This window comes from Mastigoproctus giganteus, chromosome 1 (genome assembly GCF_048544385.1).
Source record: "Mastigoproctus giganteus isolate SK-2022 chromosome 1, ASM4854438v1, whole genome shotgun sequence".
Taxonomy (NCBI): Eukaryota; Metazoa; Arthropoda; class Arachnida; order Uropygi; family Thelyphonidae; genus Mastigoproctus; species Mastigoproctus giganteus.
Window position 1 is genome coordinate 167525037 of NC_143575.1, and position 27079 is coordinate 167552115.

Here is a 27079-nt window from a genome sequence, read left to right on the forward strand (position 1 = left end):
AAGTTTTGTTGTTTTAATGGTCTTTTTGTCAAACCCAACTAACAACAAAACATATCCTAATAAAATTCCCTCAATACTCAAGTATCTGGAAATCCAGTTTGTATTCTCTATTTAATTTGATTTTCAGGAACCATTAACTGTATTACACATTCTTGGCAATAATGCAAATTTTGAAGAACTGTTCAAGTACTCGAAACTCATAAATTTACATTACATGCCTCCAGGGCCTCGGCCCTGGAGCCATGTATAGGATAAGGTGGCCATATTTTGAAAATTGTAAACTGGAAAGCTTGAAACGAAATGTGTACTATAGCATTTTTTTCCTTCAAAAAGTAAAAGAAAAATATAAAATTACAATTAAAATAAGTTTTTTTATCAATCAATCAATCAATCATAGTACAGGTCGACCGTCACTAATCCGGCTGTGTTGGGGTGCTGGATTAGTGAGTTTGCTGGATTAGTGAGTTTGCTGGATCACCAGTGGTTATTTTAGCACATAAACTTTACCCAACGGTTAACCACCTCATCCTACCTTTAACACGTTGATTGCCAAGCTAATTTAAGAAAAAAATTCCCCAAGGACCAAAAAATAACAAATAATTTGATTAGTAATTCTAAAATAAATATTGTTATGTCAGTGTTGTTGTTTTTTCGCTTAAAATATCAAAAGAAAGGAGTTTTATATCGCATATATGTGGCTGACATGGCCCCAGTAGGTTACTTTATTTCTTGAGAAGCCGTGTTGGCTACATACATGTGACGCTATTACGGCATACATATGAAGGTCGTTTGTGATTAGTTTATTGCATGCGTGGCGAGCGCTGCAATAAAACTAATTGTGATAAAATAAACTCTCGAACATTGCAATAAGTTTGTCAGTATTGTTAGAGATTTAGTGAAAACAAGTTCGTTAGTGCACTGTATTATCCATCATATTGTATTGTGTTTTTCTGTAAGTTTGTACAAGTGTGTTGTAAAAAAAAAAAAAAAAAGCTAAAAAGGAATGACCAAAAGAAAATTACTAAAATAAGAGGAACTGAGAGAAATTGCTGGAATTTACAACTAAGCAGAGTTAAACTTCCCACATACGCACCACTGTTGAGTTTTTTCAGAAGTTCAACTTTATCTGTTATGGACAATGTACGGTGTTTGTGCTTTATACACAAGAGGCACTTCCTTTATGCATTGGAACCATGGCTGGGGCTAAATGTGAGCAGATTATAATAATAAATCAGATTATAATAATAACAGAAAAACAAGTATAAATGGCTTGACAGTGTTTACGAGTTTGCACCAACAGCTGATGCTGCAACCAACGCCACCAAAACAGTAGTTGCAGGTTGGTGCACTGACCCGGTAAATTTGAAATTACGTTCGCAGAAATTATGTGCGAATTAGCAGTGGAACCGGATTAGTGATGATCGACCTGTATTTATTTGTTATCTGATTGTTGTTAATATGCATTTGTCCTATATAAACTGTAATATTATTTCAACAGTTATTTTAAAAATAACGAGGAAGACTACTTTTGCTTTATATATATTTCTTTAGAATTCTCTAGTTTTAAAATTTCTTCTCTACCCGAAAATTTTAAAAAGTTTTAATTCTGAACAGGACATGTTTATAGTGTTCTTTTACCATAAGTTCAGCTTCTAAATTCTCTAATAAAAGACAGTTTCTCTTTTTCCGCCAAGCAGTTTTCATTAAGCTGAAAACTCCTTCTGATGAAGCATTTGAATGTGGAATGCTTAATATGGAGCTGACAATTTGAGACAAATTATTTACCTCCGGAACTTTTGAGAAAAATTGCACCCATTTTTTTTTATCAACACTCATTTTCTTTTCTTCACTACTCAGTGACAAACAAAATGCCTTTAGGCTTAAAATTTCTGTAAAAAGCAAATCTAAGTTAACATTTTTGATGTTGAATATTTCTAGTAATTCTCGAATTGCGTTAAATGTTGGTGGACTAGATAAAGTTAAATGTTCTAGTTTTTTTTTAATTGTTATTAAAATCGAACCACTTTTCTAGATATTTAATGGCTTTTTGATGAAAATTTGAAACATCTAATTTGAACCGCTTAATTTTTTGATTGTTATCACATTTTCTTAATTAATTTTCAACTGATGCACCAGAAAACTTTTCATTTTGTCTTTCCTTCAAGAATGTTCTTAAATTTTCCATTATATCATAAACATCAACGATTGTTGCATCTTCACTTTGTAATTTCAACAATGCCATTTTGAAAAATGGCTCCAACATTCGAAATGAATCCAAGAGACGAGTTATCTTCAAAAAAATTTTTGTAATGAACGAACAGTCGAGTCTTGACTGATAAAATGACTTTACTGGTAGAAAAATTGAAATAAATCTCTCAACTGACAGTAAAAGTGACATCCATTGCATTGGTATATGACCTAATAGTTCCATCCACTCCATTTCAGTCCATTCAAAAAAAGATTTTAATTCTGCAGTTCTTTTTGTAGAAGACAAACTCATTATAAATTTTAATAACAATTGTTTCAATATTTATTTTCAAGGTGGTAGCAGCTTTGTTTATGGTGTTGTGTAAAATATAAGCATTACATCCTATTGGCGTAGTATCAGCATTAGATTTTTGTAATTCCGTGAAAACACTTTGATTTTTTGCCAAAATTTACTGGTGCATTATCTGCACAAAAAGATGTAATATTTTTTAATGAAAGTCCAGATGCTTCAATTTTTATTTTAAAGTAATTAGCTATCTCTTTAGATGTTTCACTTTCAAGAGAATAGAGCTAAGAAGTCAAGTTTGAACTCCTTTCAATTTGTCAAAATATCTAATTATCAAAGGAAAAGTTTTAATATTACCTTTATTTGAAGCATCGGTCATTATAGAAAATGGTTTTCCCCCTTCCAATCTTTTTTAAAGTCATTTTTATTAAGAATGGGCCTAAAACACTAGTCACTATTGCATTGCTTTTTGTTTTTCCACAGCTATATTGATTAGCAATCTTGGAGTCTGGAAACATTCCACTAAACAAAGTTCCAACACATCCTGTTGAATGATAGCTTTGTGAATGTACAAAGGAATGGTAGCAAAATATTGTTTCAGCTATTATAATTTGATTTTCAGAATTACTGTTTGGTGCCACAAAGAGGTTGGAGATTTTTGAAGATTGATCCGACGCATATAAATTTGAGATATGAGTTTTTGTCCTCATATGTTGTTTAATATCATTTTCACCACCACGACTAATAATGAAAATCATATTATTACAAATTGTGCTCTTTGCTGAATATTTACCGTGTTCTTCAAGTAACCAGCTACATATTTTTGTCCATTCTTGATTGAACTTTACCATTCTTTTTGTTTTCTTTTTTGGAACTTCTTCTTTATCCATATTAATTTAAAGATAATATGAATTCAACATTGTCTAAAAATAAGAAAAAATAATAGTAAATAGTAATACAAAAAACTAAATTGCAAGTACTTTGAAATGTTTTTAAAACTCATAAAATTAAAATCAAAAGTACTTACTTTAAATTATAAACAAAAAATGTATAAAATGTTATTAAAAATAACCATATCTTAATAAAATCAGAGGTTATTCACTGTACTTTATGATATCTTAAATGATTATTACTGTTTTTTTATTTAATTTTCAAAATTACTTCACTTTAACAATTCAAAAAAAGGAAAATTTATTTGAGAATTATCACTAAAATAAAATAATGTATGGATTATTTTATTTTAGTTCATAGATTAAATTAATAAGTTGTGCATGTAATTTAAAACAACAAAGAGAAAAAAGATTTCTCAGTTCTCATTTTTCTCTTGTATTAGAATTAATTTTTAACACATCTGTTAGATTCCAATAAGAATTAATTAAAAATATGGAAAATCAATAAATTAACAGTTTTTTTTCCCTCTCTTATCAGGACAAATGATGGTATTATCGGGAAGCGGGACTTGAAGTTCTAAATTGGGATAATCCTGGCCATATTGGGACGGTTGACCAAGCTGGCCAAGGCTCATATGCACGTACAATATGGCCCAGAGTACCTTGTGCCAAAAACCCTTAATCACAACGACAATGTGAGAACTGACATGAAGATGTTGTATTATCCCTATTATGGATAGGCTGGCCCCTGATGCAAGGCATTTTTCGAGGTCAAGTAATATTACTGTAAAAAATGAACGTCTTGTTATGGTTTTCATAGATATAATAAAGGCATTTGATACTACCAGCCATCATGCCATTCTCGGTGACTTTCATGGTCTTGGTCTATGAGGCAACCTGCCTATATTCATTGGGAACTTCGTGCAGAATTTTTCGTTCCAAGTTTGATATCACAACTTGCTTTCTACAACATTTTTAACATACTGGGGCAAAAAGGGTTGTACTGAGTGCAACCCTTTTTGCCCTTAGGATCAATTCCATCACAAAGAACTTCCAAATACTGGTGAAGCCTACCTCTACACTGATGAACTTTATTTCTTGCCATTCTCAGAACATCAGATCCATTTAATGGCAATTGCAGATATCCCTGAATAAAGTCCAAAGGTGGGCAGTGTTCATTGGCTACAGTCTATCACAGCAGAAAACTGTTGTTGCAGTTTTCAATCAACATAAATTGGATACAGATCCTCAAATTCAGATGTCAAACTTTATCATTCCAATGACTAACAACATCAGATTCTTGGGATTAATGTTTGATAGCAAGTTAAATTTCTTTGAACATTAAATTTGTGTATACTTCCTGCTTCAAAAAACTGAAAATACTTAGAGCTTTATCTGCACTGTCCTAGGGAGTGAACTGTACATCTTTGTCGCTCTTATATAGAGCATTGGTCAGATCCCATTTGGATTATGGTGCTGCACTTTGATTCTGCCCGAAAGAGTAACGCTATGCTGGCTGGATCCTATACAGCATAGTGCTTTTAGGACGTTTCCGACCCATACTTTATGTATTGAAGCTCATGAATCCCTTCTTTATGTCCACAGGAAAACACTACTACTTAAGTACGCAGCCAAAATACAAAGTTTCTGTCCACATCCTATTCAGCCATACCTCTTTAATCCACCACTGTAAAATCTCTATAGAAATAAACCCAGTAAAATAGGTCCAGTGGGCTTAGGCCTTATATTGAATTAACTCAATTAACTTACATTACTTATCTTCATAAATGGGGAAAGAATCAGATATAGACCCGGAGCACCAATATACCTCAGGGCCAGCCTGAGGTATATTGGTGCTCCGGGCAGGGAGGCATTCCTGGACCCCCTTCCACAAAAAATTTAAGGTGTTTTTATTGAGTTAATATTTTTATTTTTCCTAGAGAAAAGTTTAAAAAGACAAATGTAAACACAAAAAGACAACCAGAATATTTGTTTTAATTGTCATATTAAAATATTAACAATAAAAATTTTACAAAGGAGTCTTTTATTTTTTTTATTTATATATATAAGGACATTTATCAAAATACTAGCAGTGGGCTGCAGTTATGCTTGCCTTTAATTTATATAGTAATAATAGTTTCTATAATTAAATTTCAGCCGCTTATGTGAAAGAAATGGATGCATATAGGATTGGCCAATCGCCTATATTAATACCGAATTTAAAATTGGTATCCCATCTGGAAGTGGAAGGATTTGGAGACAGACTGACACTGAACAATACTTAATAGTAAATTCTTACAGAATAAATATAGATTTTACATTACATTACAACTAGATAGTGTGAACCAGAGCTGTAATGCTCAATAAGTTCTACATTGATATGAATATTTAAAATAATAAGAGAAGTTTACCTCAGCATAGTATGTAGAACACTTCTGTATGATACTCTTCAGAAATTAAATTGAAAATCTAAATAATTAAAAATCAATTTAACACAAAACTCAATTTAACGCAATTAAAAAAAATAAGAAAATTAAAAGAATTTAACAAAAAAATTGCAAAACGATTTTCCTTACTGAAGCTGACAACACTTTTCGACCAAATTTCGTGATCACAGGAATGAAAATTACCAAATGGGGGGTGAGCATGAAACTTAAATAGGGATTATTTGTCTTCGCGCATGCGCATAAAAGCCCATGAATTGGAGATCAGATATGGCTGGCAAACATTGAATTTTCGTGTAATTTAATTTCTACGGTTTCTGCAATTAACAGTTGCGTATAATTACATTGGACACTAAGTATTTTGGCCTCGTTAAACAAAAAAGTATGTTTTTCGTTAATGCCGTGAAGGGCTAATTCTGACGCTGCTGAATGAGAAGCACGAGCTGAGGCCACATTTTGATTAACAAGAATTTTCAAAGGAAAATGTGTTGAACCTTGGTAAGACGAGTCGCAATCACCACAAGAAATGTATACCAGGTCATTAATATGTGTTGCAAACGAGGAAAAGACTCAGCGATTGTTCAGTATAATGTTAAATTTCTGTATTGGCCTGGCCACAATTTTAAATTCGGTATCTTTAAAGAATCTGTTAAGCTGTTTGTGCCACTGTTCAACATATGGGACAGAAATAAAGTATTTTTTGATATTACTATTGTTTGTTGGTGTAGTATTTTGTATCCTATCCTTAGCTTGTACCCTAATTTGGTTTATTGTAGCAAGGAGATAACCTCTGTTTAAGAATCTGTTTGTTAATATTTGTATTTCTGAGCCCAAAGCAGATTCTGCCATTGAATATTTATAGGCATTTAGAAATTGATTAAAGAAAATCGATCAGTTGTAGGTGAACGGGTGATAGCTGTTATAATGTAGAAGCATACCAGTGTTTGTAGGTTTTCGATAGATGTTAAATTTGATTTTATTTGAGTCCCAAGTAAGCGTGAAATTTAGAAAATTTAATGACTTTGTATCCATATCCTCCCATTCCAATGTAAATTTGAGTCTAGAATAAATATTATTAGAATAAATACAGTAAACCCCCGCTATTCGTGGGGGTTACGTTCCTGAGAAATGTCGCAAATACTGAGTTTTGGCTCCCATAGTAATAAAGTGGTTCCGTTCCAAAGTATGAAATATATAAGAAAAACTAGTCAAAAATTTTGTCTATGTATGTATTATATGTACCTTCATAATATGACTATGTACATCGACAGTATATAGTGAAATGCAAGCAGATGGCATCGAAATGAAAATAAGAAATAATTTAATATTAAATGTAATATTTATTAGAAATTTCAAACAAATCTTTCAATCCAGCGCCTTTGCTAGCTAAAAAACTTATCCTGCCAGTGTTATCACCAGTTTTGCTAAAAAGGAGTTTTGCCTTTTCACGAATGATGAGTGAACTTAACGGAATTTTATTTTGAGTTCGCTCTTCTATCCACAGATTTAAAGCTTTTTCCATTTTTTCTAATTTAACATCACGAGTTACAGAGCAAATTTTCAAAGCAATTAGCACGTTTTCACGGACACTACGGCGGATTTTTTATTCCGATTTCTTGATTGATCGCACCGTTGACTCATTGATTTTATAATGTTTTGCCACTGAAGAGAGACACTTTCACCATTAGAAATTTTATCTAATAACTCAATTTTATTCGCTAATGTCATCACATTTCTCTTGTTTTTCGTAGCCATATTTTTGTAGGGGTTAGAAAGAACTTGTCCGCAATAAAGTCACTTTCTTCCGTTAACACACTCGAAAAAGTTTGTTTTACACTGCAAAATGGTAGATTTATCATTTTTTTAAGCATATAAATTAAAAACAAACGACGAAACCTTCCATGACAAGCGCATAACATATACTGAACAAGGATTAGCGAGAAATGTACACGCTCGCGATTTTGTCACCTCTCTCCCCCACCCACTGAGCGCTGTTTTGACCGGGAAAGATAATTTTAGCCACGCCCATGTTTTTTTATGGCTGAAAACATTCACGGCGCTTTAAAGTTCACATTTTTTTAGGTTTCATTTTGTATTAAATCGGCGAACGCGAAACCGCGAATACTGATACCGCGAATAGCGGGGGTTTACTGTATTATTAAAAAAATGTAAAATATCTTGAATAGTGCTACTATCGGTAATGACTAGAACATCGTCTAAATACCTCCCATCATATGTGATACGGGGTAGAAAAGGCATCAAATGTATATGTTCAATCAATGAGAAATAGATCTCCGATATTAGGCCGCTCAGGCTTAATTTCATTGGCAAACCAAAAATTTGTTTGTATACTTTGTCTCAAAAGGTGATATAGTTGGCCTCAACTAACAGTTTAATTAAGTGCAAAATTTCCTTAATAGGAAGCTTCGTATAATTAATCGGTATTGAGTTATTATTTAACATATCCCAAATAAAATCTAATGTGTATTCAACGTTTACATTCGTATATAATGAGGTAACATCTAGTGAGAATAAATTGTCATTGTCGCGAAGCCTACAGTCCTTAAGGTTATTAAATAATGTATCGTAGTTCTTAATCCCAAATTGTATCGCCTGTATAAAGGGTTTTATAATGCTATATACATGTGTGACCAAGGATTTTAATTTCTGGAGAGTATCATACGGAAATGTTCTACTTACTATATTGAGGGACTGCCTGACCATTACCTTATACAAAAGGATAATCACCTCTTTATCCCTGCTCACAAAATTCCTGTATATCATTGATAAGACTGCATGACCTACTCTTGCAGCCTGTCTGCACTGCTCAGAAAACTTCATATTCAAACTAACAGGTGTGTAATTACTTGTCACCCTTTGATTCCCCTTCGTGAATTGGAGATACATTTTCACACCTCCATTCCGTGGGAACTGGAGATGTGTAAATCTCCAGTCTTTGCCCTTAGTTATTACAAAATCATTTAATTCCCTCTTAGAGTTTGATAAACTTCTGGCCCCTTTCTCCTTGAATAACTCCTCATGTGTGAATGTAGATGCAAAATACTCATTTAGTTTGGCAGCTATCTGGAAATGATCATTTAAAGTCAAACCATAGATATCAAATGGACCAATCTGATTCATTACCTTCCTTTTAGAATTTATATAAATAAAGAAGTCTTTGCTGTTTTTCTTTGCATTCTTTGCGAAAGATTTTTCATGATCTGCCTTTTCTTGCCTGTCCTCTTTTGATTTGATTACAGACTAGCTTGTATCTACTTCTGTGTCGCCTGACAATTTATGTGCATTCCATGCATTTTTCTTCTCTGCCATGAGTCTCGTTAGTTCATCTGACATCCATTTGGGCCTAAACCTTAGTTGGAAAAAAGCCTAGTAGTTTCCAAAATTACTTCCCTGAATGCTTCCCATTTAGAACTTGCTGTTGGTAGCATCATCAATTGGTCCCACTGTATAGAACTTAAAAAATCTCTGAGACTGCTGTAGTCATGGATGGGTTTTTGCTTTACGAAAGCAAAAACCCATCCTTTTACCCCTAGTGGTTGTTACATCTTCAAGGAAATCCCACATCAGTACACTGTGATCGCTACCTCTTAGTAGTTCCTTTATCTGTAAATTCTTAATACATGAATATTCTCATCTGATAATCAGATCAAGAATGTTACTCCCTCTTGTTCCCTTTCTTAACATGCTGCTGTAGAAAACAGTCATCCAATAAATCCACAAAAGCCTTGCTAGTGTGCGAGTGACCAACTCACAACTTCAAGTCTTTATCTGGGAAGTTAAAATTCCCCATTATAGGACACTCTGATTTACTGGCTCAATCTATTTCTCTGTATAATTGTTCATTCTACTAATCAGGGTCATTAGGCCGATAACAAACTTCTACCCTCATTTTTGCTTTACTAGTGCTTATGTCACACCAAACTGATTCAACGTTACACTGTCCATCTATTTCAACTGGATCCACTTCCTTAGATTTTGTGTTTCTTAACTACCAGCATAACCCCTCCTCCCTACCTATCTTGTCTATCCTTTCTGTGCACATTGTACTCCCCAAATTCCAGTTCTGCATTCCTTGTATCTGAGTGACACCACAGCTCTGATATCACAATAATATCCACCTTGGATATCTTAACCCACTCTTCAAATTCATCAAATTTATTTACTTTACTTCTAGCATTGGTGTACATGCAAGTATACATGCACCTGTTCTTACTCTTAGTTACTCTAACAGCCAATGTATTTACTTGTTTCATGACTCCCAGCAGTTCCTGAAAACCCCAGCATCTTGCTTTCTGGGCTGCTGCTCATTCCAGTAGAAGCAGTGCAAAAATCATTTCTCCCTCTGCCTGCGGCTACTGTTAATCTATTAGTCTGTGAATCCCTCCAAGCTAGCAGTTTTCCAGCCCACCTAACATTGCTTCGATAGCATCAGCAAATATTCTTGTACCCCTTCTATTTAAGTGTATCAATCCCTGTAGAAGCAGTCTCTCCTGTTAATAAACACAGACCACGCTGAGAAAAATTCTGCCGCCATGAGCCTTGCACAATTTCTCCAGGGCCAAATTGATTGACAAGGCTCTCATCATATACTTCCTCCTATCGTGTCTGGGCAGAATTGCAGACACTTTCAAATTCAACCTTAACCTGTGGCTTTTTTCAACATTGACCTGTACTTGTTAAGTAATTCTGTTGTTCTCCTACTCCTAATATCGTTTTTGCCAAAATGTACTACTATATCACCTTTTTTGCCCTAAAAGATTATATCTGCCCTACAACGGCATCAAATTTCGCCCCAGGCAGGCATACTCTGATCCTGTTCCACCTTTTTGCACAGTATATTTCCCGTGTCCATGACAATTGATCCCAAACAGTAGCTACAATATCACCTATAATCGTAGCTTCTGTGGGACCAGCGCATTCTGCCTTGCAGATTGCCAATGCATTGGTGCCACTACATTATTTTTATAGTTCTTATACAAGAACTCATGTTTCTTTCTTTATGAACATGGTAAGGTATTGCTTATTGCATATATTTCCGTACCATAAATATTTTTCAGAGTGTCCTTAGAAGAAAATCCTGGATTTTCAAGAGATGGTTTTGGACGACAAAGTATGTCTGAAAAAAGGCATGCTCAGCTGGATGCTCGCAACACTGATACCTATCAAAGAAATAAAAAAGCAAGGGAGGAACGGGAACGCCAAAAACAAGAACAGTCTGATTCTGAAATTTCTGAAATTAAAAAAACGAAGTTACAACTAGATTATGGCAATGAGGACATAAAGCAGTTGGAGAAGGAAGAGTTAGGAAATGGATTAGTTAATAGTAAGTATACATTCCTTTTTATTCTAATTTATTCTTTCCAGGTGGGAGGAAGGATAATTTATCCCAATAGCCAGTATGCTGTTGAACCAGTTTGTCACCTCCCCCCCCCTCTTAATATGAAAATTTTAAATATCTGTTAGAATTAGTGTGCTAATGGTGTAGCACTTCTCACTTCATTTACAATTTTCTCTTTGTTTTTAAGAACAGTAGTAACTGTAGTTCGAGGTAAGTTAGATATAATTTATCTCACTCTTTGATACACTATCATCAATCAGTTTAATTTTACTCTTGGTATCTAATGTAAGAGCTTGATGTCTCTTTTTCTTTTTGCTTTTACTATTATCTGCCATTATTAATGTATGGTATAATTATTATATTATATAAATATATATACGTAGAGAAAAAACCCGAACTATTACATTAGGGTCACCCGGTAAGTTATTGCATATATCCATGTGTATTGTGTCTGTAAATTGCATGTGTTCTCTTGTCGATTTGCCTGTTTTACTGGATGAAAAATCTGTTTTTGGGGAAAAAACCCTGCTATTTACGCCTGAGACTGAATAACTCAGCCATCGAGCGAAAAAAGCCCTTAAAAGTTCTTTGCGACATTCATGGGATTAGAACCCAGGTCTTTCCCACCACCCAGTGTGGGGAGGATAGTGCCTATACCACTGTCCTACCCATCCAACAATATATACGTACAAACCAAATTACTATATTAGAGTCACCTGGTAATTTCTTACATATAGCCACGTGTATTATCTGTAAATTGTATGATCTCTGGTTGTATATAAACAGGGTTGTTAAAATTAAAGTATCCCTATGTACAAAGTAGAGGGCTCTGGAGAGAGTTCTAAGGCTCATACTGAAAAGATATGTGGACAACAGGTACAATAAAGAATGCGCTCGCCATTTATTGGGAAAAAAAATTAGTGTTACAAAATATGTCACTGTATGGCACGTAACTATCTTAGTTATGATTATGCAAATAACTTACGATATTTGCATAATCGGAAGTTATTGCCACAGCACTGCTACTCAGCTCTACTGTACTGTATAAAGGCAAAGCAGTCTCTTAAATCATACTAGATGTGCCTGCACTACAGCAGCAATGCCAACAACGTTACAGGAAAAGGCACTATTAGTGAAGCTGTACTATCAGAACAGCAACAATACAGCTATCAGAGAATTCCAGCATCAGAAGCGCATAAGGTGTGGACCTATGACTGTTTGTGCTATCCACAAAATTATTGCAAAATTGGAAGTGACAAGACATCTTGGTGTTCAACTAGGTAGAGCTCGAAAACAAGCGGGCTCTTATGTTGAAGATGTCGTGGATTTATCAAGTCAGTCTCCATCTGGTAGTGCAAGTGTGCCAGCTGTTTCTTGTGAAGTGGACATGCCATATTCCACTGTAAGGCTAGTAATGGATCAGGTGTTGCAGTACTATCCTTACAATATGCACATGCTACAGCAGCTAAAGTATGGGGTTACAGACATTCGTTTCACATATGCATTTCTATTTTTGGCACGAATGATAGTGGATATCACTTGGCCATGAAACATCCTTTGGATGAAGCCCATTTCTGCTTAAATGGACAAGTGAATACGCACAACTGGCACATTTGGGCAACAGGAAACCCTCGAATTATCCAAGAAGTCCCATCGCATTCTTCAAAAGTGACAGTGTGGTGTGGATTTATGGCCACATTCATGATTGGGCCATATTTTTTTGAGCAGGTAACACCGACTGGACCCCGCACCTGTTCCGTCACTGGACAGCGATATTATGAAATTGTGGCAAATTTTGCAATACCAGAGCTGCAACAAAGTGGGTGCCTTCAGGAAACCATATTCATGCAAGATGGTTCGCCACTCCACATCTGCCGTTTTGTCCAAAGATTGCTAAGGCTTTACAGATGAATGGGTCATCAGCCGTTGTTTCCACACATCTTGGCCACCCTGATCACCGGACCTCACCCAATGCAACTTCTGGTTGTGGGGGGGGGGGTTGAAGAACCAGGTGTATCGGGAAGGATGTCAAACTCTGGCAGATCTGAAGGACAGCACAAGACGTCATGTGCTGGCTATTCCAGTTGACATGTTATGTTCTGCTGTAGAAAATGCTGTTCTTCGAATGGAAACTGTTGTTGACCGAAAGGGAGGACACATTGAACAATCGTAATGCTGTTCAAGTGATTTGTATTGCCACAGCACCATGGTAACAAATTCTGTAACTAATTTTTTTTTTTTTTTTCCAATAAATGGCAAGCGCATTCTTTATTGTACCTGTTGTCGAAATTTCTCTTCAGTATAAGCCTTAGAACTCGCTCCAGAGCCTTCTACATGGGGATACTTTAATTTTAACAACCCTGTACATACAGTATTATAATGCATAAAAGTTTGTAATCAACACCAAAATGCAGAGATAAACACCATGCAATGACGCCTAATACAAACTGAGTCTGCCACATGGAGTGCACGTCGGTTAATTTCTCGTTGGCATAATGATATTAGTGCAGATCAGGTGTCTCAGGAACAGAGCATAGGGTATAAGTATAAAGTGTCATAAATGTGGATCGTCTTAAAGTGGGGTACACCTGTACTGTATTAGCTTGCTTTCGTTCACTATTAATAACTAATATATCATAGAGACAGAATTGAAGATCACCCAGCTCATTTTGGTAATTCTAGTAACAACTACATAATTGCGAACCCTCCAGATTAAGAACAGATTCAATTAATTTTTTTCATTCTGCTCAAATTATGGCTTTGCCTTTCAATTCAGAATTTTCATAGCAATTCTACGAATTTTTGCTTGAAATTTCTCTATTCATCTGAATTAACAAATTCACCATCGGGTGTACAAGTGTATAAAATATTTGGATTGTGCAAAATGATATGTTAAATATCTCTGTATGAGATATAATGACATATATATTTATTTTATTTTTTTTTTTTTTTTAATTGTGTTGCAAAGCTAAATTGAATTTAATGGTAATTTCTTTCAGTAAGGTGCTAAAAAAATATGCTTCTGTGTTTTATAAAACCTGGGAAAGGCTAACATGTTTGTTTTGGGTTCTGTCTGTTCATATTATATTTTAATTTCAAGTGGTGGGAAATGTGTTCTAATTAGACATTGGCAAACATACAAGCAAGGAGAAATGTAAGAAAGAAATGGAGAAATAAAAAATTGTTACTCAAAGTGATTGTTACTACTGTTTTTAGATAAGATAGATATCTGCGATTTTAAATAAGATAAATAATTTGGATAAGATTAATAAGATAAAACAGTGCTGTTTTTTTATTCCTGTTTTTCATATAATATGAACCAATACCTATTATACTCCCATTTTACCTATTGCACTGTTCCATCTGTTTATAGATGTGCAGAAGTTTGCTTTCACCTAACAGGTAGTTGATTGTTGGAACAAACACCCATTAATTGTTGTGGAAGTGGATAGCTTGAATTTTTTGAATAAAGAACTAGACAACCTGTTGGATGGGAAGGACAAGTGATGTTGGATATATATATATATATATATATATATATATTTTTTTTTTTTTTATAAGCTTGTTTCCTTGCATCATTTTTCACTACTAATTCTAACTTGGAATGGTACTTTTGCTGATCATGGAATCTGAAGAAATTCAAAAGCAGTCTTTCAGTGGCATAGGTGCTAATAAAATACAGCAGTCAATGCCCCCATCATAATAATTTATTTAAATTACGTAATAATGCATCTCAATAGCAATATTTTATTATTTGAAAATTAAAATCTCATCAATATATATGTATGAAGTGTCTGATGTCTGTTTGAACAAAGTTTAGGATGCTGTTCTGGTACTTTTACTCACAAAAATAGCCTTAAGTGAATGCTTATTTGCAACATTTCAGAACAGAATCATCCTCTGAGTTTTGCTAAGAAAGAAATTTCGTAATAGTGAAATAACAAAAAAGTTTCCTAATAATGAAATTAGACAGAGAAGAAGAGAACAGCTAGTAATGGCTTTGAAAAATATGCCATTTTTGATTGCTACAGGTGGCAGTTATTGGCAATTTTAACATATATCCCATAATTCCTTGTTCAGAAAGATATTTATTAATAGTGAAATAATAAAAAAGCTTCCTAATAATGAAACTGGACAGAGAAGGAGAGAATAGATAGTAATAGCTTTGAAAAATATGCCATTTTTAATTGCTAAAGGTGGCAGTAATCAGCAATTCCAGCATATATCACATAACGGCGACCTTTACTAACAAAAAAAAAAATAAATAATAAAATCATCAAATAGAAAGCATCTAGCTCTTAGCAAAAGTTTTAGAAGTTGGCTCTATACGGTACAATATTGGGTATACTCTTCTAACCAATCCTCACCCCCCCATCCCAAAGTGGGCACTTGTTTGTGCTGAAGAGCCCTCTCAGTAATATCACTGGGATCCAGAGCCCACATCCTAGGTTCCAGGCTGTGGGAAATCTGGTATGTTTGCTATGCACTGCAACCCATGGAAACTCAGAAAGGGGGATCCTGATGGTTAGAGGACCCAGCTTCAATACATCAGTTTGGCCTTTGCTTTAACAAGAGAGGAGGATGGTTTTAAAAAGACCAGGGTAGGTTACCCAGGTTCAGTCATCTCATCTCTTTGCCTACAGGGATCAGCCATATCAATGACATTTGCCTTTTTAGTCTGAGAGGGACAGGATTTAGGCTAGCAGAATGCAGATATGGCACTTCCCCATACCTGCATTCTGTACAGTGGATTCCATGGCTACAGCAGGTAGCCATGGCATCCAACTCCCATGCACATTTTCTGCTTTGCAGGTAGTGGCCATCCATTTGGGCTCTGTGATAGTTTCTTTGTTTCAGTGCCTGGGCTCCCATTTGGGGGAGCCCCTGCACTGAAACAAATGCAGTGAAGAAATATCAGGATATACACCTGCACTCCCTGATAGTGTATTCAGGATTTGGAATGTTTGGCTTTCAGTTATACAGCTACATTCTGTAGACATCCCAATAGAAACTAAAAGTGACAAACATTCAGAACCGCTCCTTTGAGTTACACAATTGGGGACATTCTAGTTACAGTTGACCCCCATAAGACTGTATACCCATCGTTGGGTGTGACCATGGAATGGGACCTTGAAATATCTGAACATAAAATCTGTTCTGAGCTTAAATCACAAGGAGTGACATCTGTGGAAGAATATTCTTTTGTGGGGGAATGGGAAACTGTTCCCCACTGTTAAACCTCATTCTTACTTTCATCTTGACAACATTTCTCATTTCATTTATGGCCGGGTACTTGAACTGCCCATTGAGGCCACATGTATCTAAACTTCATGCGCTCTCAAAAGGCTGGATAAGTTCCATAAAAACACAAAGTGAAATGATTTTCCACACAAAGAGTAATATATTCCAATCGCACCATTAATTTTGCAAAAAATGCACAGAAGGACCAGTTGGCTGCAGCTCTTGTATCAATATGTCTTACTATCAAAACCAAGTAGTAAAGGGAAACCTGAGAAATACTGAATACTCCAGTAACACAATCAAAATGGATGTCAAGGTTGAAGGAGGTACTGGGCAACGTAGTTGTGGAAGAAGAAGAAATACACAGAAAAGCACCCATACTTACTCAAAATTTATAAATCCAAGGCTGTGAAAAGTAACCCCTCGGCACTTTGGAAGCTGACTGACAGATCCACCAAATCCAAATAATTGCCAAATTCATACAGTGGAGTTGCCATAGATTCTGATGTAATGTTGATGATGCGGTCCTGCTCTGTAGAAAAAGCCAGTTTGTCTGTTTACAGGAAACATTTAAAGGCAAATGAGGACCCCACTCCAGGTTCTGTCTTTGCATATCAGGATCTGCAAAGACAGAACCTGGGATGAAACCATTCACAATGGATTCGCCATCTTAGTAGGTAGTTATCCCTTTCTAGGTAATTACCCCACCCTCTGATGTGGTAACCTGTACGTAGCGAAGGGACCTTCAAGTGATGCTGCTGACCTTCCAGATTAGCATCACTGGGATTTAATGCTCATACCTTGGTTCCAGGGTTACATCATTGGAATCTGGCGTGTGCAGCCGTGGGACCGACCCGTGGAAACTCGGAAAGGGGATCCTGGTGGTTGAGGGGAGCAGCCTTACACCACTTCGGCCCCTGCTTTGACAAGAAGGGTGGTTTCGGACTGGCCCAACTGGGATCAATCGGTGGGTGGTTCTTACTGCTAGGGTTAACTTCATTCCAATAAGTCTCCCTCCTTTTGGTCCTGGGATTGGGATCAAGGCTTATTGAAAATGTGGTTATGGTGCTCCTAAACAAATTTGTCATTCCATTTGTGCATGCAATACCTGCTAGTTCACGAGTGGGCATCCCCTTGTACATCACCCCACCACTCGTACGATGCCCTAAGTATGTTACCCCACCACTCCATGGTGGGTGACGTACTTAGGGCACCTGAAATTTTTATCTTACTCATATGAGTAATATAAATTCTATTTCTTCTGGGGCCCTAACAAAGCCCCCTACCTAACCAATCGGAAGATACCGATAATTCCAATTCAAAAAGACCCAGAACCAGGGAGAGACCACCATCTGTGACAGTGCTTTTCCTTATTCTCCATTCCACTGGAGAGCAGGTACTCTGGAAAATGTCACCTTCTTCATCCAGAAAAGATTGACAGGATCTCCAAAATCTGTCAAAAGGCCTCATTCTAGAGACATTTTAGTTGAGGCTGCATGCTAAAAACATGCACAGCAATTTCTGAAAGCCACACTGTTAAGGGGAATACCCATCATTGTTACTCCTCATAAAACCCTGAATTTTTTCATATCAGAGTGGAACCATCTTTGTGTTCTGAAGAAGAGATCTACTCTGAATTGAAAGACTAAGGAGTGAAGGCTGTCAAAAGGATATCAATGCGCAAGGATGGGAATCTCATCCCTACCTGAGTTCTGATTCTAACGTTCAAGAGCTCCAAGTTCTATAAGTATAGGGTATTTATACTGCCCAGTGAGGATCTATATTCCGAACCCACTGAGGTGTTTTATATGCCAAAAGTACAGCCACTCTCAAACAGCTTGTTGTGGCTCCACTGCTTGTGCTCACTGTTGTGCTAAAGACCACAAGATCAAGGAATGTTTAGCTTCTAAGCCAAGTTGTACTAACTGCCAAGGAGCACACCCTGCATACTCTCGAGCATGCCAGAGGATGAAAAAGAAATCCAAAAACTAAAAACAGAGCTGAACATCCATCAGGAGACTAGAAAACGCATCCAGCCAATAAATAGTTCTAAGCCCTCATACGCCCAGAAAGCTTCTGGAGAAAGCACCATCAATACTCAGACTGATACTGTTCCACCAAGGGAGTCATTTACTCCCATTGTGTGCTATTTATTAAGTTCCCAAAAGCCTCCTATGTCTGTGCCTCCTACGGCTCCCCCACTTCCAAAACACAGTACTAAAGAAACTTCAAAGAATTTGGAATAGCTCCGTACAATCCAAGAAACAATGGGTGTAGAAGATAAGGAAGTAGAGGACAAGTCTATCCTGGAGTTCTTTGTGAAAGAAGAACATTCAATACCACTACATTCAGCCAGAAGCCAATTAATTAGTCAGTAAAGCACATCACAGAAAGTATTGTCCAGTCAGCAGCAGTTTCGATCCCAAGGATATCATCCTGATTTCCACGTTTTCCAAAACCATGGTGGAATGGAGAATGCACAGCAACTAGGAAGGCTCAAAAAAAACACGGGGAATACTTCATTATTACCCCACAACAGATAATTTAATTGCCTTTAAATGTGCACGTACCAAAGTACAATACATCGGACGTCAGAGCCAAAAGGAATCTTGGATCCGATTTGCAGCTTCTCTCTCACGGGCTGCCAATTCCCAAGTTATCTCTGACAAAGTTCAGAAAATTAAGGGCAAATACACCTCACACCCTTCATCGATCCTGGAACATAATGGATGTACAATTGCAGCCCTAACTGTAATTGCAAATACTGTAGGGGAGACATTTGCTAAAGTGTCTTCAGAAACATCATACCCCCCCCCCCAGCGAGTTCCTCGCGCTCAAACAAAGATCAGAAAAACATCACCAGAAGCTGTTTTCTAACAATTGTGAAGACTATAATCAGCCCTTTACACAGTAGGAGCTGAAAGCAGCATTAAATGACTGTTGGGCCAGATGACATCCATTATGACATGACTAAGCACCTTTCATTAGAATCCATGGATCGTTTTCTCTGTCTCTATAATAGAATCTATATTGAAGAGACTTTTCCGAACTCATGGCACATGGCAACCGTCTTTCCCTTTCCGAAACCAGGAAAGGATCCAAAAATACCAAAAAATTACCATCCAGTTGTTCTGACGAGCTGCTTGTGCAAGATCCTGAAAAGATTGGTCAATGCTTGCCTTTTATGGTATTTAGAAGCTAATGACCTCCTTTCCAGGATACAATGTGGCTTCCAAAGGAACAGTTCAACACTCAACCATTTAATCTGCTTGGAAACATCTATTCATGATGCTTTCCTGAAACGCAAGAAAACTGACAGGAAATGCTTTCCTATTGGTTTTCTTTGATATGGAAAAAAGTGTATGACACGGCTTGGAGATATGGAATTTTAAAAGACATATATAACTTTGGTCTTAGGAGAGACATATTGTCCTCTTTATAAAAAAAACTTCCTAGCAGACTGGTCTTTCCAAGTTCGTGTTGGATCCACATCTCCTGCCATTTTGGCATGAAGAGGGAGTTCCAAAAGGATCCTTTCTAAGTGTTATGCTTTTTGTTATCAAAGTTAACTCTATGACTGAACAACCTCCTCCAACCGTAAAGAGTGCCCTCTTTGTAGACGACTTTAGCATATTTTTGTAGTCATGCAATATGAGGGTCATTGAAAGGCAATTGCAGCATGCCATTGACCACATAAAATCTTTGGCAGTAGATAATGGCTTTAGGTTCTCACCACAGAAGACCATCTGCGTACACTTTTGTCGCAAATGGAACCTTCACCTGAACTGGAACTTAAACTCGGACAAAACATCATTCCCATTCCAGTAGCACTCGAGACAAAATTCTTGGGGCTCATTTTCGATATGAAGTGGTATCTCCTCCAATAAATGGGGAGCAGACTGCTCAACTTTATTGCGTGCTTGTCCGATCTAAATTAGACTGAGTCCCAATTGTACGCATTAGCTAGAAACAGCATACTTTAGTGGCTAGACCCAGTTCACCACCAAGCCATCCGTATTGCTACTGGAGTATTTAGAACTTCCCCTGTCCAGAGTTTATATGTTGAAGCAACTGAACCACCACTGTCATTCTGACCAAAGCAATTGTCTTTAAAATGTATCTTTAATTTAAAATTCCTGCCAGATAACCCTATGTGGACATCTGTTTTCAAGCCACGATGGGAAAACCTATATAACACTCGTCAGACTGCCAACCAGCCTTAGTCCCCTGTACAGACTACAGGCTGTTAATACAAGCTAAATTACTCTCCCAATGGCAACGATCTTGACATAAGCAAGTCACAAACAAGCTATATCAGATAAAGCCTGTAATCTGACAGTGGCAGTCTATTCTGTGCAGGAACCACAGAGAGGAAGTTGTTTTAGCTCGCCTTCTCATAGGACACAGTCATCTTACACATACATTTCTGATGAGGGCAGATGACTCTCCTATGTGCGAGAACTGTGGCACCATTTTAACTATTAGTCATATTTTAATCGAGTGTCCACATCTTATACATGAATGTGATTTATATTTTTACCACCCTTAGTCATCTGGCTGAGCTGTATACACTCAATCAGATATTATCCCTCAATGACCATATGTCTGCTGTTTTTAGCTATTTAAAATCAGTCAACTTTTTTACTCATATTTAAAATTTCCCTTTAATTGTTATTTATTTGATGATATATCTTGATATGGTGACCTAACTAAATTAGGTCACTGAAAGCTTAAATTTTTTATTTATGACTTGGCTTTGGCACATTATAACCTTAGTTGCTAATGTGCCAATAAAATACAAACCAACCAATCCAGGTAATTCCTCTTACAAAAATTAACTGTAAGAATTAACTGGATAGGTAATTCCTGTTACTAGAGGTGAAAGGTTTCGTTTAGTCAAGGGAGCCTTGCACCTTTAGGAGAAACCCTGAATTACCTAGAAAGCTAATTGCTCTTACTAGAAGTGAAAAACTCCCCTTTAGTCAAGGGAGTCTTTCACCTTTAGGATAAACCCTAAAACAGGTTTCTCCTAATCTCTTCTCCAGAACCTTAACATCAGAATCTAAACATCACCAAGGTCTATACACCTTAATGAACTCATTATGCTACTGCCATCTATTCTTTTCGTAAGAGATTTCAGTAGACATGCCCCTTGTAGTAGTGCAGACACTAATATTGAGCTGCCATATAATTGTGCACATGCTCAAATAATGAACTCTTCTTCCTAAATATGAGAACAAACAGCATTTTTATTAAATGCCTACCCATACATTCACTGCCACTGATCTGTCTCTATCATCTCCCCCTTTGTTTACAAGGCAAGTCTGAGTCAAAAGCACGTCATCCATCAAGAATATCACAGTGGAAGTTGAATTAAAATTTGATTGGAATGCATACAAACAGCTGGTACAGTTTGACATTGCAGTTGTCAGCCAGGAGCCTATCAGTGATACATTACATTTGGCATCAGTTGCAGTTCTACAAGCAGTTATAGCTTTAAACATACATTAGACAAAGCAAAATATGTTTCAAATGTGCATGAAACAAATCATGTTATTTTTGATGTCAGAGCAAAAAGGAATAATGGATCAGTTTTAAGTCATCCATATGCATGATTCAAACCCTTTTGGCTTGAACCATACACGAAGCCTTTCACACAAAAAGAATTAAGAGAAGCACTCTTTCTCTCATGTGCAAGTGCTGTTGGGCATGATTACATCCACTATGAACTAATAAAACACCTTCCAACACAATCTAAGGGTAATCATCTAATCCTGTTTAATGTAATCTTTCATGATAAAGGATTTCTGGATCCCTGGCAAAAGGTAATCATTCTTGCCTTCCCAAAGTCAGGAAATATTCTAAAAATCCAATTAATTATGATCCTATCACTCTGATAAACTGTTTGTGTAAGATCACCAAGATCATAGTGGCTTTCATAGATACAGGTCCACTTTTAGATCATTTAATCCTGCTTGAATTGTAGCCTTAGTTGCTAATACGTCAATAAAATCCAAACCAACCAACCAACCAACCAGCCAACCTACCTGCTTGAAATGTACATTTGTGATGCTTTTTAAAAATTCAAATATCTTGTGCCAGTTTTCTTTGAAACGAAAAAATGTATGACACAGCCTAGTGATTTGGCATGTTACGAGACCAATAAATTTATTCTTCAGGATTATCTTCCTGTTTTTAATAAGAACTTTCTGTTTAATTTTAAGTAGTAGTAGTGGCATGTGATGCAAGAAAGCAAGTGTACGAGCTTATGCAGCATCAGCCAAAAAAAAAAAAAAAACACCATTCCCTCCAAATTCCTATCCAGTTCCTCCTTAAATTTATTGAACCTATCAACTTCTACAACGACAAATGGAAGTTTGTTCCAGCAATTAACCACCCGCTGGCTAAAGGCAAATTTCCACACATCTATTCTACATCTGTCTTTTCTTAATTTGAATTTATGCCCCCTTAGATTTGTAATCTGAACAAGTGGAAGGATCCCATCAGAATTCAGCGTGCTCAACCCATTTAAGGCCTTATACACCTCAATCAGATCACCGCACAGGTGCCTAGCTCCAGCCACTGCAATTTGCAGAACTTAAGCCTCTCTTGGTAAGAGGATCCCTTCATTCCCCTCACCAATCTTGTTGCTCTTCTCTGTACACGCTCAAGTAAATCGACATCCTTCCTAAAATGAGGCCTCCAGACCTGTATGCAGTAATCAAGGTGTGCCTGACCATTGCCTTATACAGAGGGACAATCACCTCCTTTTCCCTGCTAGCTAAATTTCTATATATCATTGACATGACCTGCCCTGGCAGCCTGTCTGCATTGCTCAGAAAACTTCATATCTGACTGCACAATTACTCCCAGGTCTTTTTCATTTTCTACCACCTTACCACACAGTTGGTACGTTTCTCTAGGGTTACTTCTACCCATATGCAGTACTTTGCATTTGTCAAGGTTAAACTTCAGTTGCCACTTCTTAGCCCATCTGCCCAAATTATCTAGATCCTGTTGCAGTAGCACACTGCCATTACTGTCATTAACAACCCTGCCAACCTTTGTATCATCTGCAAACTTCGGCATTAAGCCTGATATACCTTCATTAATATCATTGATAAATATACAAACCAACAGTGGACCCAACACCGAACCCTGTGGGACTCCACTAATAACATTAGTCCACGAAAAGCAGCACCCATTGATTACCACTCTCTGTCTTCTCCCACTTAACCATCCTTTTATCCATTGTAGCAACTTACCCTTAATACCATTCTGCTCCAATTTGTACAATAAGTTCATGTAAGATCCACACTCTCTCCATTGTTTTATCAAGAGTGAGTTCCATAAGGATCCATTCTAAGTGTTACTTTTTTTCTTTTAAAATTAAAGTCTCTAACAGTACAATTTCCATCTGTAAACAATGCCCTCTGTATCGATGATTATCATACTGTAATTTGTGTGATATTGAGTGTCATTGAAAGGCAAATGGGTTAAGATTCTTATCACAGAAGTTCATCTGTGTACATTTCTGTTACAAATGGAAACTTCATCCTAATCCAGAAACCTTCATCCTAACCCAAAAGGCTTGGGCCAAAGAAAATTATCTAGGTAGGTGAAGCCTAATTTCATAGGACTTATTTTTGTGCAGCTGATGTTTCTACAACTTATTCTTAGCTAACGACAGGGTTTTCCATAGGTCTTAATGTCATGCACTTTTATTAATTTTATGGGGTACAGATTGCTGTACCCTACTTAGTCTCCCGAGCTCTTATCCATTCTGAACTTGATTATAGTTCTCAGATTTATGCTATCTGCTAGAGATAGTGCACTATTGTGGTTAGATCCAGTCCACTACCAGGCCATCCCATAGTAATCCACGTGCCGTTAAACCTCCAACAACAACAGCAACCACAGAGGCCATCTCGCTCCGGGTGCCAAGCGATTGTGACTGAGCAATTTCTCTGTGCTTTCACCATGATTTTCTAAAAGGTGAATTCTAGTTCTCTTTTACATTCCTCTCCTTAATAAATCCTTTTATTTAATAACAGCTCTTGTATCAAAAGCAAGGAAGGAAAGTAACCTTTCTTTATTTTTCATATTTTATAGACTAATTCCTACTAATTTCCTTGGTCACACCAGGCACTACTCATGCCTCCCTGTTGCATGGCCAGTATCCTTGGCAGAAAAGTTCATCTGCCAGAGGCTAAAAGGAGCCAACATGGAACACAATGCGTTTCCATCTTAAGAGCCAACAAGCTGTCGGCCAGAGACTGAAAATGACCATGATTTGTTGCAACCAAAGAGGTTGAAAACCAATTCCTCAGCAACGGACTTACCTGCATTTTTAATAATGCACTCTATCAGAACAGCCTCTCAGTAAGCTGCCCTCTTTCTAATCCAAAAGAACAACTAGAAAGTATTGCAGGGTGTCCCAACACGGTTGACTACAATCAGGGGACCTGTTGAAACTCGAAGCTGCAGGCATTCTGAAAACTGCTAAAAATGACAAACTGTGCTGGTATTCCAGTGAAAGTAACTCCCCATGCAACCCTAAATACATCAAAGGGTGTAATATCTAGTTGGGAACTGATGAATGTGATGGCAGAAGAAATTAAAGAAGAGCTTCAAGAACAAAATGTAATTGCTGTAAAAAGAATTATGATCAAAAGAGACAATATACTCACACCTACCAGAAATATCATTCTCACCTTTAACAGTCCAAACCTACCCTCATCAGTAAAAGCAGGATATCTACTTTGCCGCACTCATCCTTTCATATCCAATCCATTGAGATGTTATAAATGCAAAAGTATGCAAATGACATGCAGAGGTCCCAGTTTGTCCAAACTGTGGATCCTCTGATCACATTCAAAGTGATTGTTCGGCGAAAGAAATGATCTGTCCCAACTGCAAAGGCAACCATCCTGCCTTCTCTAAGACATGTGAGAGATGGAAAATGGAGAAAAAAATTGTGAAAAATAAAGTTGAAAACAAAGTTAATTGTCAGGAAGCAAGAAAATTAATTGTATCTACTAAACCTAAGCCTACCTATGCCAATATTGCTAAAAAATTTCAAACAATAGCCACTCAAACTGATGTTACCATTCCATCAAACATATCAATCTCCGACTGGGCTCAGGCTGTCCTCTCTCAGCAACATTCCAATCCCCTTAAGCACTCAGACCAAGCAGGTAATACACCTCTTACGATACCAGTGAAATCTCCTCCTCCACCAGTGATTGCTACTTTTACTTCAAATAATCATAGTCCTACTTCAAAAAAAGATTGTTCAAGACTCATCAATGGATGCAGAGTACTCATCCAAACAGGAAGATCCGATTCTGGAAATTTTTGCAGAAGAAGATATGGATACTGGTCACCCTATCTTTCCAAAAGAGCCAAACCGAAGCCTGAGCACCATAAGACAGTCACGTCAGTTACAGCTTCTTCTAAATTCAAGTAATGCCTTATATTTTGCAGTGGAATTGCAGAGGCTTTTGTGGCAACATTGATGACATCCAATACAGAATTAACCGCTACTCACCAGTTAGTTTCTGCCTGCAAGAAACCTATTTAACTCCTCAAATTTCCGTTTCCATAAAAAAAATACTCAATCTATAGACGAGATCAGATTACATCCGATTCTGCTCGTAGTGGTGTAGCTATTTTAATTAACCTTCTTCCGCCTGATAATTTTGTTTTCAACAGTTGTTTGGAGTGAAGAAACCATCGAAAGTCCTTCAGTATCTTCTTCAGCGGCGAAAATCATTTTTAAACGATTGATTTGTATGAGCGCTTCTTCTATTTTCATCGGTGGTTCGTCGTTAATATGTTCTTCGACAGAATGACCTCCTTCCATTTCTTCATCCTCATGAGGAACTTCTTGAAAAATATCGATGATAATGTCGTTGATATCTAGAGCACCATCTTCTGTAGTGAGGTTCGAGTCTATATCTTTGTAGCCAAGATCACTTGTAGCTGAAGTATCTTACATTATCAATAAATGTTGAAGTTCTTGTTCTTCTTGGTGCTCCACATTGCTGTTCACAACTTCAATTTTTGCGTTTGAGAAGCCAGACTTTACAAAACAGTTCACGACAGTTTGTTTTCTAATTGCGTTTACTGAAGAGGAAATCCATTGAATCACATCCAGGATGCTGATTTTCTTTGCAAGGTCACTCGCACATGTTACATCGTTCATGTTTGCAATGAGATGTCTTAAAACACGTTTTCTGTAGTGAAGTTAAAAATTTTTTATTATCCCTTGATCCAAGGGCTGACACTCTGCAGATGTGTTTGGTGGCAGAAAAACGATTTGAATGTTGGACAATTCAATGTGCGGGTGAGATGCAGCATTATCCATGAAAAGAATAATTTTTCTGTTTTGACGAATCATGTTTTGGTTAAAGTGACTTATCCATTCGCTCATGATATCTCGTGTCATCCACGCTTATTTTATTAGACTTCCAGTCAACATCCAAAATATTCAACTTATGTCCCTTGAAACAACGAGGATTTTGTGGGTTTCCTATAACAAGAGGTTGTTCAAAGTCTCCCAGCATATTTGTACCCAATAGTACAGTCAAGCGTTCCTTAGAAATTTTTCCGCCCTGGCACTTTTCGTTTTTTAGACTCATTGTGTTTT

At 36.8% G+C, this 27079-nt stretch overlaps 1 protein-coding gene across 5 annotated transcripts in view; it reads left to right on the forward strand.

Annotated features, from left to right (window-relative positions):
* Positions 1-27079, forward strand: part of baz (par-3 family cell polarity regulator) — a 760042-nt gene that overhangs the window by 495721 nt on the left and 237242 nt on the right. For all 5 annotated transcript variants that reach the window (XM_090374871.1, XM_090374873.1, XM_090374874.1 and 2 more), the window contains exon 14: positions 10907-11172. In XM_090374871.1, the coding sequence (XP_090230997.1) occupies positions 10907-11172 (266 nt within the window). The remainder of the gene's footprint in view (positions 1-10906; positions 11173-27079) is intronic.